The 15,902-nt window shown below is 42.2% G+C and overlaps 1 protein-coding gene across 1 annotated transcript; it reads right to left on the bottom strand.

Moving 5' to 3' along the window:
* Window positions 1-14,068: 14,068 nt before the first annotated feature.
* Window positions 14,069-14,539, bottom strand: LOC124165873. Its single transcript, XM_046543410.1, has one exon. It carries the CDS (start codon window positions 14,537-14,539, stop codon window positions 14,069-14,071), a length of 471 nt encoding a protein of 156 aa, XP_046399366.1.
* Between the last annotated feature and the right edge of the window lie 1,363 nt (window positions 14,540-15,902).

Here is a 15,902-nt window from a genome sequence, read left to right as displayed (position 1 = left end):
CTCCGCTGCTGCGCTAAGCTCTCTTAAGCGCCTCTTTTCGAAAAAAATCAAGACAATCTTCGGTAAACGCGTCGAGTACATATTGGCGCGATTGCTAACGATGTTTACGAACTGAAACACTTGACACCGTAATTAAAAGAATGATTAACTGCTGGTGTTGCTCTAAACCTGAGGGCAATGGAAGCGTGACAGAGACCTGAGTAGTCTAGTGAGTAGCCTCACTTGGAGTGCGCTGTGAGGCACCATTATGACGCAGGATTGCTCGAATTACGGCCATTTTGGGTGAAATTAATCACAGAAAACTATGGAGACTAGAGCGAAGGGAGACGAGAATTGTCTACGTAAAATAGGTACTTCCAGTGGCGGTTTTGGGGGATAACCCCCCCCCCCCCCCCATAGCTCAGCGAAATTTTTAAGTTTAATCCATTCTACTTAATTGGATTGATATCACTAATAGAATAGTGTAAGTTTTAATAAATTATCACTCAGAAAGCCGTAAAAAATCACCATTTTGAACCACTTATCTTTAAAATTCCGCAATTTATTAATCTCGCACCTACCGCTTATCCTGGTGGGTATTCCATACCCCCACACACCCCGGTATTATTTGCACCTAAATCCCCCCCAGCCTTAATTACCAACTGCGCCCATGAGTATTTCTCTGTATCTAACCATGCTACTTCTTTCAAAAGTTATAAATTATAATTTCAAGTTGTTAAATTTCGATGGTGACATTACGTTGTATGATCCATGACGTTGTTGTTTACTAACAATCACCTGGGGATATCTTCATAGAATAACGCGCGGATACATTAAGTCTATTGAAAAAAATGACTCTGTTGGCTCGAGATGGTTATTTCAGTCGTTGCGATTATATTTTCAAGAACGTCTAATTTCCGACATTGGAGGAATTACGATTGACGATTGTTTTCTACACGTTTTAAGTGGTCAAATGGGGTACAAAGTGGTTCGCAAATGGTATTCTCTTTAGATTAATCAAAAGTCTTCAATATTCCCTTTTCCACAAGAACGTATTCTTGGTATTCGTTTCCTCGCTACTAAGGAAATAAAATTTATCACATCTTCATGAGGAAAACTAATTGCGCAAGTATACATATTGATGCATCTTGTTCACGGCCCGTCAGACCATTCTGCATATTTTTTCGGTGTTGTGTTTAAAATTACATTGATGACATTACCACGCTTTCTCTTTAATGATTTGCCATGGAAAACATGGATACGGGTATGACCACATTATTAGAGCTTAAAATATGAATTTGTAAACTTGAGCTACCCTATAGAACTAAAACTACATTTAAAAACACAAGACACTAATTTTTTTAAGGCCTCATACGAAAAAATTATCAACTTATTTCCGACACGTGTACGAGCGTTTAGTTAAAAGACAGAGCTTTCAAATTTTCAACTGAAGATGTGATGATTCGGTTAAATCTCACGACTTTTAAAAGTCCACGACCATACAACCATTGAAATTTGTTTTTCAAAATTAAAATGGGGTAACCTCCTTATAATTTTTATTTTTTATGCTTCAATATTGATTGCATGCAGTGTAGTGTTCGACGTGAAAATCGATTTTTCTTTGTCGACATAATATCCATCCTCGTATGATTTCGCTGCCGAACATGCAATATTTCTATGCTCGCAATTATTCTCTGAGTAGGAGCGCCCACATCTACTAGCGCATTAACGAAGATAGGTACAATATCTATTCATAAATTTGGTGCATAAAATGCCATGCAAACTTAATCGCAGCGTTATGCACCATGCTTTTGTTAATATTTCGATGACCGCTGCATCTGTTTACGTGCGGTTTCGTCGCACTTGGTATATTCCGGATCTATAGTGCATCCCAAAGCGTAAGTGAATTAGTACCAACCTACTACATTCACACTAAGGTGGTATACTTGAATTCTACCGTTTCGCAAGTTTTAAATCAAATATAAACGCAATGGAATGTCATTTGTAATTTTTTTTTAAATGCGAAATTAAAAATTAATTATTAGCAAATGAACTGGCTCTGATTAAATATGAATCATCCAATAAAGGTGCATTCAAAAGAACTTTGGCAATAGCTTGGATGGTGAAATTGATAGCGTTCATTGATAAACAAACAGTCGCACAAACCTTCATTTTCAAGTCTCTCCTCTGCACCAGCTGATTGAACTATCATTGGCTCAGTTTCCATGGTGATCGGTCGATCGGTCAACTTCGCCAACGTTTCTTCGACGTTTCAACTCAACTTGTTTTACTTCGACAATTTCATTTCATGACTTGTAAACCATGGTAGGCGTCGCCATTTAACCAATCACTAAGGAAAACAAATTTGTCGTGTGAAAAACAGCGAAATGAGACTCTCCATTCATTAAATCAGTGCTGATGGACTGTCATCACCGAACATTACTAAATTTTATATTGATTTTTCGCCAATTTGATTATTTTGAATAAACAAAAATCAGACCGCTATCGTTAATTTTTCCTTGGCTGCGTGAAGGCTTCTAATTGACTCCACCCATTAATATCTCCTTCCCCTTCATTCTAACTGAAGTCAGCTGCTAGCAGTCAATTACAATCCTCACCCCTGTGTTTTTATGTGATTGGATCGATGAAAAATGACAAAAAAAATAAATTTGATTACTCGTCAACCCAAATAGGAAGGGGAATATCTCGCCATGAAGCTTAACGAAGGCAATTCATTAAATTCACTTTTATTTCCCTCCAGAGAGAAAATATTGGACACCAGTCATACTCGTACACGAATTTCCAATAGTGCCCACAGCACCAAATTAATTGATTTGGTAATTTCCAACAGATGTCTCCTTCGTTGGAGGCAGTTTGTAAATCGTCATTATGATATCGCTGTCCTACGTTATCAAGTGAGTTCAAAATCGAGTTATCTGGATTTTTTTCAGCTTCGGAAATGGCGTAAGAGAGAATCAATGTCGACGTATAACTACTTTGCAGTTTCGTTTCATCGAAAGATGAGCTCACCAACAAAGTGACCCCGAACCTGAGTGATAACCAGATAAATCACAAACGTTTGAGTGAGCGAGAAATTTTGGCGGCTAAGAACGAAGATGTTGATGACTTAAACGTAAAAACTAGTCTAGAGAGAACACCTCTATGTGTTCTATGTCCGGGCCTGCTCTCCGGCTGTGGCGCTGTGCGCACGATTTGGACTGCTTGTGGCATCATATGCTCAGCAGTCCAGCAACACCTTATCCAGTAGTGTCCGAAAAATATCCACATGGAAGAATGACGCCTCGGTAGCTTAACTGGCTAAAGCACTCGAGCGGAAATCGGGGGATCCGGGTTCGAATCCCGGACAAGGCGAATGATTTTTTTCTCTGTGGATCTTTGCACAACTAACAGCCGATGGTGGGCTCGGTGTTCATGAGGGTTCGATCCTAAACCAACTAAAACTATGCAATGGAACGTGTTTGGCGATAAACTTTGATAGTCAATGTGATTCACGCGACTATGCTCAAAGGAAAATACGAGTATGAGGAAGTTCTCATTGCGATTATTCCCATGATCGCAACCGATAAGCTTTTCGAATAGGGTAGTTTCCTCCATCAAAGGAAACGAAAGGCATCGATTGCGATTCGTTACCCACCATTCGTGCATTCATAATATACAAATTATTTGGTTTTAGAATTCCCAGTTTAGACAAATGTTAATGGTCAATTTTAACCTCATTAAAAAAAGGCCAGATTGGCGTCCATGCGATGCCACTCCACGTGACGTCACAGGGACCTAGTTTCTATACGATTAGGTAGGAGTTTTACATCGTCTGATATTACCAATGAATGCATGAGGCACAGAGATCAGGGAACCATGTCTTAATAATCACCTATTAAAACTGGCTTAGGTCAGAAAGTTTTCTTCGTTTGATAAGGTATTAATAATCATTATTTAAGCCAAGCGCTACCTGCTAGCATCCCACGTCGTATCAGCGCTCTAAGCCTCGCCCTAAGGTCACCTCACTTGCGGCAGCGGGAACCATAACGACGTCACAAGGAGTTTTCCCAGCATTCATACTTAGCCGTCGCGTTTTCGCGCGCTTGCAAATTTTCGCCTTTCATTTAATCGCGAAAAATAGATATAGTCATTTAAAAATCTAAAAGTGTGAATTACGTACTCTAGGAGTGATAATCTTGTGATTTAGGCAATAATAGGAAACCACCCTATTAAAAACGAATTCAATCTTCAATTCGTGTTGCATTCGCGACGACGATTAACAAATCACAAGGTGAGTGTTTTTGGTCTGAATATAGAAAACCCATGTTTTTCTCATGGTAAAATATGTTTGGCATGTTCACGTGTTGGTAAACCATCCGATTTATTTCTTCTTGCGCCTGATAATAAAACAAAATCTGTTGTACATCAGAAGGTACTTGACTCAAGAGAACAATGCCGAATGTGTTGAGTACATCGGGGCACTTTTACGCAGTGCACTTTAATACCTAGTTATAACTAGCGCGCCACAAGTTATGAAATATTAATACTACTCCCTAGGGGCTGTTTTCACGAGATTTTAAGCGTCAGTCAAGCATCGCCCTAGCGTTCCCTAAAGTTGCACCAAGAACGAGGCAAGTTTACGCAACAGACTTGGATCTTTTGGATACTATTAGTTATAAGACCACAAGTCTAAAATTTCGTAAGTAAAGACATAAAAATTAGAAAATTCATTGAAAAAAATTCACATATACGTGTACTCGTCTGCCTTATGTAGATTGAATAAAGAAAATGTATTATAAGAAGCCACTGTAAGACATATTTTTGTAGTTTTTTTATTTTTTTATTACAAGTGAAAAATTATAAAAACCAAGTAAAGCCGCTCTTGATTTATCAATGGCGTAACTAAACTGTTCATTGTATATTAAGCCTGAATCACACGAACATTTTATCCGTCATTTCCGAGTGATGACTATCGCGATCACTAGAGTGATCACTCGCAAATGATCGTCGCCGGCAATTGTTTTTCGCGATCACTCTAAAGATGAGGATTTCCATCACTTTTTTTCATCACTCATCCGGTCGCTTTTTCCGTCGCTTTTTCCGTCGCTACAACCCAATATCCACCAATCAGAACGCATTCCCGTATGGAGCGATTGCAGCGCTACGTTTGACTATCGTGGGAACGACATATATAAACATAAACACGCTATATATTTTCGTGATGCGGGTCCCATGACAACTAGCTGTGATATCGAAAGTGATGCGAAAAGCGACGGCGGGAGTGACCGTGTGATTCAGATACTTAAATGATCACTAGAGCGATCACTTAAATTCCCGTCGCGAAAAGTGATCACTATCGCGAAAGAAAATGATCGAGTAATTCAGGCTTTATAGGGTACGAAGTTCACCTGGTCAAATAGTAGGTATATATATGCATAATCTTCCAATTGCCATCTCTATTTTTCTCTTTCTCCTTTGGCAGCACCAACTCATTATCACATTTATTCATGTAATCTCTATTCATTTCGCTGATCATAATCATAATTTTTTGTACTTAATTAAACACCTCAATCATGTTTAATAAACTCACCACTGCGTTTTCTATCAGCATTGAAACCTCATGAGTTTCAGGGATTGGAAATGCGATATGGATGCTTATTATATTTATCGGACATTGATGGTGGTTTTTCCATGTCTCTGCGAATAATAAATAAATCTTCCCTGCTTCTTTGACGAGAAACTTCGGATGGTTACATTTTATTCGTTTTTGTTGTTTTTTCGTTCAAAGAATAATGTGATTTCATCAAACTTTTTATCGCTCAGACCGTTACTTTTTTATGTTCCGTTTAAGGGGTTTAGCAGGGTCGGACCCTTGTCGTGGCGCGTGTGTGTTTAGGGGTACCAGAAGGTAATCCCAATCGGTCAGTGTCCAACCGCTGACAGCTGACCCCATCCCTTAGGGGACATCTCGGCCGGACACTTGTCTCCATGGACACAGAGTGAGTGAGTGAGTGCGTTGGCGTGGCGCCACCTGAGGGACACCGCTGAGACGAATGAGGCGCCACCCTGCGGCGATCATCGGAATTAAAACACGCGCCAGAGGCACAGATCGAGGAGGGAACGGATTCGGGGTGCGCGGACTCTTTTTCTCACGGCCTCCCCCGTCACTTAATCGAACGACGACGCTGTCATCTATCGCGAAATTAGTGATCACTCTATGAAATTCTATCATCTGACTTAAACAACGTTCATTTGTGGAGCCAGGAGTGGGGACTCGAACTTAATCTGAGCAAATGCATGGCGGTACATTTCTTGCGGAATCCGTCCAACTGTAACCATGATTATGCATTGGATGGTATTAACATAAAGGCAGCAGACGAAGTGAAGTACCTGGGAGTTACGATAACCTCGAACCTTACGTGGGGAACACATATAAAGAATATTTGTGGCATAGCCCTGATGAAATTAGGATTCGTCAAGCGTATTGTGGGAAGATTTTCGGATGAGAAAGTAAAAGAAAGGTGCTATTTCGCTCTCGTCCAACCGCACCTTGAATATGCAGCGAGCGCATGGGATCCAGTGGAGAAAGACTTAATCCGCGAACTGAATAAAATACAAAGGAAGACTGCACGTTTCGTCAAAAACTGTTACGGGCGTACAGACAGTGTTACCCAGATGTTAAGCGAATTAGGTTGGAAGCCGTTGGAGACTCGGAGGCTGCGCGCTAGGCTTAGATTGCTTGAACAATTGAGAATGGATATCTTTAAGAGCGATACAGAGAACATAATATTGGAGCCACACTATCTTTCCAGGTCCGATAGAAGCGATAAATTAAGGGAGATGTTTTGCCGAACGGATAGATATGGGAATTCGTTTTTCCCCCGAACCATAAAGGACTTCAATAGACGCTAGTCCCAACTTCGTTAGAGCACTTCATTTTTTTTTTGCTGTAAACGGCTGGTGTCCTAACACCCCCTGCCACACGACTTTTAGGCTTTTAGGCTTGCGGGGTATTATGTAAATGTAGATGTAGATGAGAGTTGCGATAAAAATTCAAACCCACGGCGTGGAACACATGCGAGGAATATTCGAGACTGGGCTCTGAAGGTGCGAATATTCGTCTGGAGGTGTGTTTTACGGAGATTTTATTCGGATGGAAGTGTGGAATAGCGAAATAGAGGAGCTATTTCGCACTCATCGCCTGTGGTAATTTGGGATCAGCCGCGGAGAGATTTGTCAAAATAAAAAAGGAAAACTCCGCCATTCGTCAAAAAACTACTTCGGGTGAACATAAAGCGTGACTCAGATCTTAAACGAAGATGGCTGCGTGCCGCTACGCTCTAGGCTTCGTTTGGTTGGACTGTATGTTTGAGCGTGACACGGAGAACGTCTTATTTGAATCAGTTTCACTACATTTCCATTTACAACCGAAACGATGTAATAATAGAGGTATATCTGCAGTTTAAAAGTCGTATTTCTGATTTTACACTGAAGCGAACAGTAGCCATTTGTCAAATTAATTAAAACATGCCAGCACTCACTGCTATCCATTGCAATATTTGTTTACATTCGTTTTGTGTATGATTTACAACACTCAGTGCCTTAAGTAATAAAAAGAAATTTTGCGTTACAATTGTGTAGATGGTATTAGTTATATAACTATGCGTTCATACATGCAATCGTGCTATTACGTACTTAATATAAAGTCCTGACGGAAGCCTTAAAAGAGGAGAGAAGAGAAAATGATCTCGTGACATCATGCTATTAATCGAAAGATTTTTTCGGTCAGCCATCTTTAAAGTCGTCGCTATGCTATCGACGATAAACATGAACATTCAACACTCATGATTTAGGATCTGTGACGTCAGTGGACCTCTTCGCTCCTCACTTAACTGAAAACGATGGAGCGCTGGTCGTATTGCTTTCACTGCTCAGAGAGGGCAGCAGTTGAATCGAAGGCCTAGCTCATAAATCATGGCCGACTACATGCTCTACTCATGGACTATTCACAAGGTGAAGCAGCGCCAAATTGTGACGTAAAGAGGGTGCAGTTTGAGGTGAAAAAACTGTCGAAAGGTATGCAAGAGATATCCATATTCCAGGTGGAAATCTCATTCAAAATGTATGAACTGAGGAAAGAAATCTAAACGGCATGATTATCCATCTATTGAAATGGATCGCAAGTCTGATATTCTTCTCAAGATAGTGAGATATAATATTTCCTTCGCTTCATTATGGGAGGGGCATTCAATTGTTTACAGTTCATTGTTGTTTCTCGTATCTCGATTCGTAATTTAAGTAACAATCATACCTCATATTATTTAAAATACGAAACAGTAAATGTTTTACGTCAGGATTTCCTCTCGTGAGAAGCTTGAATTATGGCTGACAAATCGCCACTCATCGGCTGGACGCTTGCATCGCCTTCATTTGTCAGTGCCTATGTTTATTTGTGGGGGGACTTCCCGCGAGGGAGGGATTTGGAATAGTTGGAGCGACCAGTGGACTGCTTCGGACCATTTGGGACGACAAAGAGAGAGGTCGCCATGACGGACTGCGTAATCCGATCGTAACTTGTTTACACAGAGACAAAGCACCATCCAACCCCAACGCCCCAAAAGCAGCTGGGTTGCGCTTCTCGAGTTTATTTTTTTTGTATTTCGAATGTTTCGCCGCGTTTTAAGAAGATTGGTGCGACACATGTGGTAGAAAATAATCACGGATAAACGTTTATAAGGTCCAAAGAGAACTATACCAAAAGGAAATGTTTTCGAAAAACTATGTCCTTAATATCGATGTGAAATAAGCCGCGAACGGATCTCATTTTTACACATTATTGGAGGTGAAGAGCGAAGCGTCGGAGATTGTGAGTGGTAAGATGGTGGGTTTGCCATTTTACTAAGAAGTAACAGTGCTTTAAAAATAATATCAATTTAAATTAACAAGGGAAAGTGTCGAAGTTACAAATTAATTAGACTTCACATTCGCTCGCCGATGAGCATGGACCACCACGGGAAGGGCCTTTCTTTTATGGTCAACCTCTCATAATAGGGTAGTTTCCTTCATCAAAGAAAACGAAATGCATTGATTGCGATTCGTTACCCACCATTAGTGTATTCATAATATACAAATTATTTTGTTTTAGAAATCCCACTTTATACGAATGTTAATCGTCAATTTTATCCTCATTTGAAAAAGGCCAGATTGGCGCCCATGCGATTCCACTCCACGTGACGTCACAGGGACCTAGTTTCTACATGAGAGGGTAGGAGTTTTACATCGTCTGAGATTACCAATGCATGCATGAGGCACTGAGCTCAGGGAAACATCTCTTAATAATCACCAATTAAAACTGGCTAGGGTCGGAAAGTTTTCTTCGTTTGATAAGGTATTAATAATCCCTATTTAAGCCAAGCGCTATCACCTAGCAGGGTACTCAGCTACCTGCTGGCAGCCTGCGTCATATCAGCGCTCAAGCCTCGCCCCAAAGTCACCTCACATACCGACAACTGGAACCAGAAATACGTCACACGGACTTTTCCCAGCGTTCATACTTAGCCGTCGCGTTTTCGCGCGCTTGAAATTTTTCACTTTTCGTTTAATCGCGAAAAATAGATATCGTCATTCGAAAATCTATGAGCGTGAAATGCGCATTCCAGGAGTAATAATCTTTCGATTTAGGCAATAAAACAATAACAGGAAACCACCCTATTTCTGTCGGCTGTTTCTTCGTCACGCTCGTTTTTTTCAAATGGTCACATTAGAAATCAGCATTAATTCCATTTCCACTGGAAAAACGAGGGTATTTTGAATTTATTACGATATTAAAATATTTTTTCACAAAAATACAATGTTTATCTGAGGATCTAAAAAAAATAAAGTCAAGTAAAGTTCTTTGAGGCTGACAGAGCCTCTAAATTAATTGCTTCATGCTATACAGCGAAAAGCATTGGGTGCATGTTCGACTATTAAACTCAATTTATGCTTAACGTCATAGCATTATGAAACTACGGCATACAATGAACTATGGTAAATGACATTTCAATCGATGTAATGTATAATTTGAGTACTGCAGAGGAACATTCGTCCAACGTTTTTCGTTGAAGCAAATGATTTAGAGACTATGTCAGGCTCATGGAAATTTTTTTTATTGTTTTTAGTGCCTTAAAAAAGCTTTCTTTTGTGAATATCGAGTTTAAACCAATTTTAACTAAAATATTTTTCGTGAAATTGTTCACATGTAATTAACACTGAAAATTTGACTTTTCAAAAATTGCGTTGTGTAAAGGTCGGCTGCCAGGCTATGTTGCAAGCAAACAATACTCTTCCAATGTACGATTTTTATTATGTACAAAAATCGGTTTACACTTGAGGTGGCAGTTCTCTCTAGCACAGCGTTCTGCTAGCACCTTCTCATATATTTCTGCCTCTCGAGGTGGCTTCTCCGCTGGTCTTATATACGCTGGATATACTGCTTTTGGTTCGATGCGGCAGCCTCGCCGCGTTGACCGGGCTCGCCTGGTTGCCCGCGCTGATCAGCGTCGGTGCGTTGTACTTCCTGTTTGACTCGCCGCAATACCCCCTTGGCAGTGACAAAACCTATGTTTTGAACGAGAGAAGAAAGCATAAGGAAAATGTACAAGGTAAACAAAAAAATAAAAAAGTAGTTTAATGGACTTGTTAGCGGTCCGGGAAGTGGACTCTTCTCCCGTAACGTGTTGTTGTCTCTGGTTGCCTTTGTAAACGATCGTCCTTGCTGCCCTTGCTACCTTCGCCCGCTGGAGGTGACGTCTTGGGGTCCGCGTCGTCGGCGAAAACATATGCCGGCTTCAACCGTTCGATGCTGATCGAGCTATCCTTCCCCTTACAGCGGACTATGAAATACTTAGGGTATCTCCGGATGACTTTAAAAGGCCCATCGTACGGAGGCTCTTGTATGCCCTTCGCCGAACCCCTCCTAACGAAAACATTCGGAGAAGTGGCCAAGTCTTTAAAAACGAAGGTTTGCCTTTCCCCATGTCGTATCAATTTCGATGGCCTCAATTTCTGCATTCGCCGTCTGAGGATGTCGACGTACGTGGAGGTGTCGACGGTCTGCGGCTGCGGTGATAGGAATTCCCCAGGTAGGCGCAAGGTCTCGCCGTAGACCAGTTCAGCCGCCGTTCCACCGATGTCGTCCTTCCACGCCGCACGCATTCCCAGGAGAACCGCTGGAAGTGACTCCACCCACCATTGATCCGCATGGCACTTAATTGCTGCTTTCAACTGGCGGTGCAGTCGCTCGACGAGACCATTAGCTGCGGGATGAAACGCCGTTGTTCTGAGGTGCTGAGTTCCTGTCAGACGAGTTAAAGATTTGAAAAGGCATGACTCGAATTGACTTCCCCTGTCCGTTGTGACTCTCAAAGGCATACCGAACCTGGAAATCCAACCACCGAAAAATGCCATGGCCACTGTGTCTGCTTTGATGTCTTCAATAGGAAAAGCATCGGGCCATCTGGAAAAACGATCTATGCAAGTTAAACAGTAGCGAAAACCACGGGAAACCGGCAGGGGGCCAATGAGATCTATGTGAATATGCTCAAATCGCGAAGAAGGTAACTTAAATTCGCCTAGAGGTGAATTCACGTGCCTCGTAATTTTTGAACGCTGACAGGTGATGCAACTCCGCGCCCATACTCTGCAATCTCTCTTGACTCCTGGCCACACAAATCGCTGCGTAACAAGCTTCGTAGTTGACTTGATACCTGGATGTGCGAGGCCGTGGACGGTGTTGAATGCTTGGCGGCGGAATTCTTCTGTGACGTAGGGTCGAGCAGTCTGCGTGAAAATGTTGCAGAAAATGCTCTCATCGCAATCTGGAATCTGAACTCGCTTCAGCTGGAGCGAAGTGTTGGACGCTAGTAATTGTTGTAGCTCTTGGTCTTCCACCTGGGATCGGGAGAGCGCTTGATAATCTATTGCTGCAGACACCTCGTCGATTCTGGACAAAGCATCTGCCACCACGTTCTCCTTTCCTGTCACGTGACGTGTGTCGGTGGTGAACTGGCTGATAAAATCCAAATGACGAAATTGTCGCGGAGTAACTTTATCGGCGTTCTGGCGGAAAGCAAAAATGAGAGGTTTATGATCCGTAAAAATAACGAAATGACGCCCCTCGACCATGTGACGAAAATATTTTACGGATTCGTAGACTGCGAGCAATTCTCTGTCGTAAGCGCTGTACTTTCTCTGCGCCGGGCTCATTTTCTTCGAAAAGAAAGCAAGTGGCTGCCATCCGTTGGAGTTCCGCTGCTGTAGGGCTGCGCTGAGGGTACAATCGGATGCATCCGTCACAATCGCCAAAATAGCTTCGGGGTCGGGATGCGCCAGCAACGCTGCCCGAGTCAGACTGGTCTTGCATGCATCAAATGCCTGCTGTGCTTCCGTAGTCCACTCGATTGGTGCCTGCCCTTTTAAATTTGGTCTTTTCAGTAGCTCAGTCATTGGCGCTTGGATGGCTGCTGCGTTTGGAATAAATCGGCGGTAAAAATTGATCATCCCCAAGAATCGCCGAAGTTGCTTCGCTGTTCCAGGCAACGGAAAAGATGATAGCGCTTTTACTTTGTCTTCCATTGGCTTGATGCCTTCCTTGGAAATGGCATAGCCTAAAAAATTAATAGCAGGCTTTCCGAAAATACATTTGGCGGGGTTAATCAAAATGCCTTCCTTCTTCAATCGCTCGAACAATTCCCTCAGGTGCTTTCTTCATGCTGCTGCTCCGAATCGGATGCTACCAAAATATCATCAATGTGGACGTAGCAGAAGTTCAAACCGCGGATCGTTTCGTCCATAAAGCGCTGGAATGTTTGTGCCGCATTCCTCAAACCAAAACCCATGAAAGGAAACTCGTACTAGCCAAATGGAGTTGTTATTGCTGTCTTGGCGATGTCCTCTTGAGCGACCGGAATTTGATTGTAGGCACGTACCAAGTCAATTTTTGAAAATACTGCCTTCCCAAAAAGGGAGTTGGCTACGTCTTCTATGTGCGGGACTGGGTAGCGGTCCGGAATAGTCCTGGCGTTGAGGGCTCTATAATCTCCACATGGCCGCCATTCCACCCCTCTCTTTGGCACCATATGCAAGGGCGAACTCCAGTTGCTTTGCGATGGGCGTGCGACTCCCATCTTTATCATTGCTTCGAACTCCTTTTTTGCTGCTTTCAAACGGTCGGGTGCTAGTCGTCTGGGCTTGGAGCACACGGGTGGGCCTGGCGTTGTCCTTATATAATGCTCCGTGGTGTGCTTGGGTGTCGAAAAAACTCCTATCGGTCGAGTAATTTCCGGAAACTCCCTCAATAATCGGTGGTACATAGAGTTGCCCGTTACTACTTTTATCTGCCCCACCGTGCCTTGTGCCGGGTGACCGGGAGTAGAGAGAGAGGTAATGTTATCCAAAAGTCGCCTATTTTTAATGTCGACGATTAGACCGTAAAAACTTAAGAAGTTTGCTCCGATTATAGGTCTGTCGACGTCTGCAATAACAAAATTCCACACAAAAACGCGCCTAAGGCCAAAATCTAAGTTAAGCGTCACGAAACCGTAAGTTGCGATTCGTGACCCATTGGCAGCACTTAGCTCGTACGAAGTCTTAAAACGGGGACCCTTAATGCGCCTCCGCGGATAGACGCAGAGATCGGCACCTGTGTCTATCAAGAATTGTTCGTTTGTTCTTGCGTTGGTCATGAAGAGGCGGCCTTTAATGGGGCTGTGCTCGCTAGCCGCTATAAACGAGGGCCCTGGTCGTTTTCCTGAGAATACGAACAAGGAGATGAGCATTTCCTAGCCTTCGAACCAAAACGCCAGTGATACCAACAGAGGCCCTTGTTCCTCTCCTCCGGATCTCGTTTTCGCGAAAGAGAACGCGATCTGCTTCGGCGTGGCTTCCTGGTGTCGGTCGTCAGGGCTGCCAGCTGCTTCGCCAGGTCGTCAATTTTCTTCTCAAGCGTTGCGATACGGGGCCCGTCTTGTAGGCTAGCGATATGGTGCTTAGGGGTGACCTCATGTACCTTGTCTGCCAACAGAGCTATCTTTTCAAGTTCTTCGTCACCTTAGGTTGCCAGTATTGCTTGCATGGATGCTGGTAAGCGACCTAACCAGAGGGTTTTTAAAAAAGTATTTGGCACTGCAGGGCCGGCAGTGGTCCGTAATTGCCTCAAAAATTGTGAAGGTGTCCGGTCCCCCATCTCCTCGCGCTCTAACAATTGTCGGATTCTTTGCTCTTGCGAGGCCGAAAGTCTTCGAATGAGTTCAGATTTTACCCTATCGTACTTTCCCTTGGAGGGCGGATCGGTAATGATATCCTCCACTTCTAGGGCGTATCTATTCTCTAGGTGTGAGACAACATACCAAAATTTCGTGTCGTCTTGCGTGATCCCGCGCAGTCGGAATTGTCCCTCCAGTTGCGCAAACCACAGGGCTGGTTTTTCAGGCCAAAAAGGTGGGACTCGAACGGCGACTCGGTCCAGCATGCTTCCTGCGGGGGCTGATTCGGCTCCAATAGCAGTCCCAGGGTCCGGCATCACGTCGGGGTCACCAATGTAAAGGTCGGCTGCCAGGCTATGTTGCAAGCAAACAATACTCTTCCAATGTACGATTTTTATTATGTACAAAAATCGGTTTACACTTGAGGTGGCAGTTCTCTCTAGCACAGCGTTCTGCTAGCACCTTCTCATATATTTCTGCCTCTCGCGGTGGCTTCTCCGCTGGTCTTATATACGCTGGATATACTGCTTTTGGTTCGATGCGGCAGCCTCGCCGCGTTGACCGGGCTCGCCTGGTTGCCCGCGCTGATCAGCGTCGGTGCGTTGTACTTCCTGTTTGACTCGCCACAGTTGTGAATTTCGTACCTCTTATCTTTCTTATCTTTCCATTTTATCTCCTTCTTCTTTTTCACTTTTCCTATTTCTCTTCTGCTTCTTTTTATTGCAAAAACAAATTTGTTGTTATGATATTCAATCATTCTTATCTCTTTTAATGATCGCAGCGACGCCATCGAATTTTGGTGGCCATTTGTTTAAACAAGTCTTCCTATTAAATTTTAAACGAATAGATAGGTATAAATAGAAAATTAAGTGTTTCGACAATTTTTCGAGTCGATGACTTTTTGTCGTATCTCGTCTCGTTCACCCGAAACATTTGTGGTCGGAAATCTATTTAATAGTATATCGATACATTATTTTAAATTAAGAAAATAAGCAATAAATAGGAGTCGCCATCAGGGTTGATTGATTTAAATCACTTCGATTTAAATCATGATGTAAATCACGATTTAAATCACTCGATTTTTATTTCAAAAAATCAGGTGATTTAAATCAAAATGTGATCTATATGTTTGATTTTTAAAGAGTCAAAAAAAGGAAGCTGTACGTGTATAATTTTGATTTTTATGTCTTAATTCATACAATGATTTGACAATTACCAGCACAATGGTTGCTGTTAAATATAAATGATACTGTAGGAATGCATGTAACATGAAAATTTTTAAAAATCTTACATTTCAGTTTTTTAATAGAAAATACAATTAGCGCAAAGAAAATCATCAGTAAAATTGACAGATAATAAATTGAGCCACATTTAATTCTTAGAAAAATTCCATGACCTGCGTCAATTTTTAATGATAGTGAGTGTAAGTGAGTAGTCGGTCTGTCAGCCCAAAGTAAATGTGGGATCAAGGAAAAAATTGTTTTTTCTTCTAATTACAAGGGGAAGGCAGTGTCACATAAATGAAGGCACAATAAAGGAAAAATACAACATTCGACAATTAGATTGAACAAAAATTTTACAACGGAGTTGCATATTTTACAGCATGAAGAGCAAATATAAGTTGTCATGCAATATAATGATTTAGCAAATTACAAACAAAGTGAGTGATATAGGATATTA

The sequence above is a fragment of the Ischnura elegans genome, chromosome 9 (genome assembly GCF_921293095.1).
Source record: "Ischnura elegans chromosome 9, ioIscEleg1.1, whole genome shotgun sequence".
Classification (NCBI taxonomy): domain Eukaryota; kingdom Metazoa; phylum Arthropoda; class Insecta; order Odonata; family Coenagrionidae; genus Ischnura; species Ischnura elegans.
The sequence above is the reverse complement of the archived record's forward strand: the minus strand, read 5'-3'. Positions and strand labels throughout refer to the sequence as shown.

Bases quoted from the DNA above. Each gene is read 5' to 3' on its own strand.
- LOC124165873 (XM_046543410.1), bottom strand. From the start codon at position 14,539: ATGCCGGACCCTGGGACTGCTATTGGAGCCGAATCAGCCCCCGCAGGA.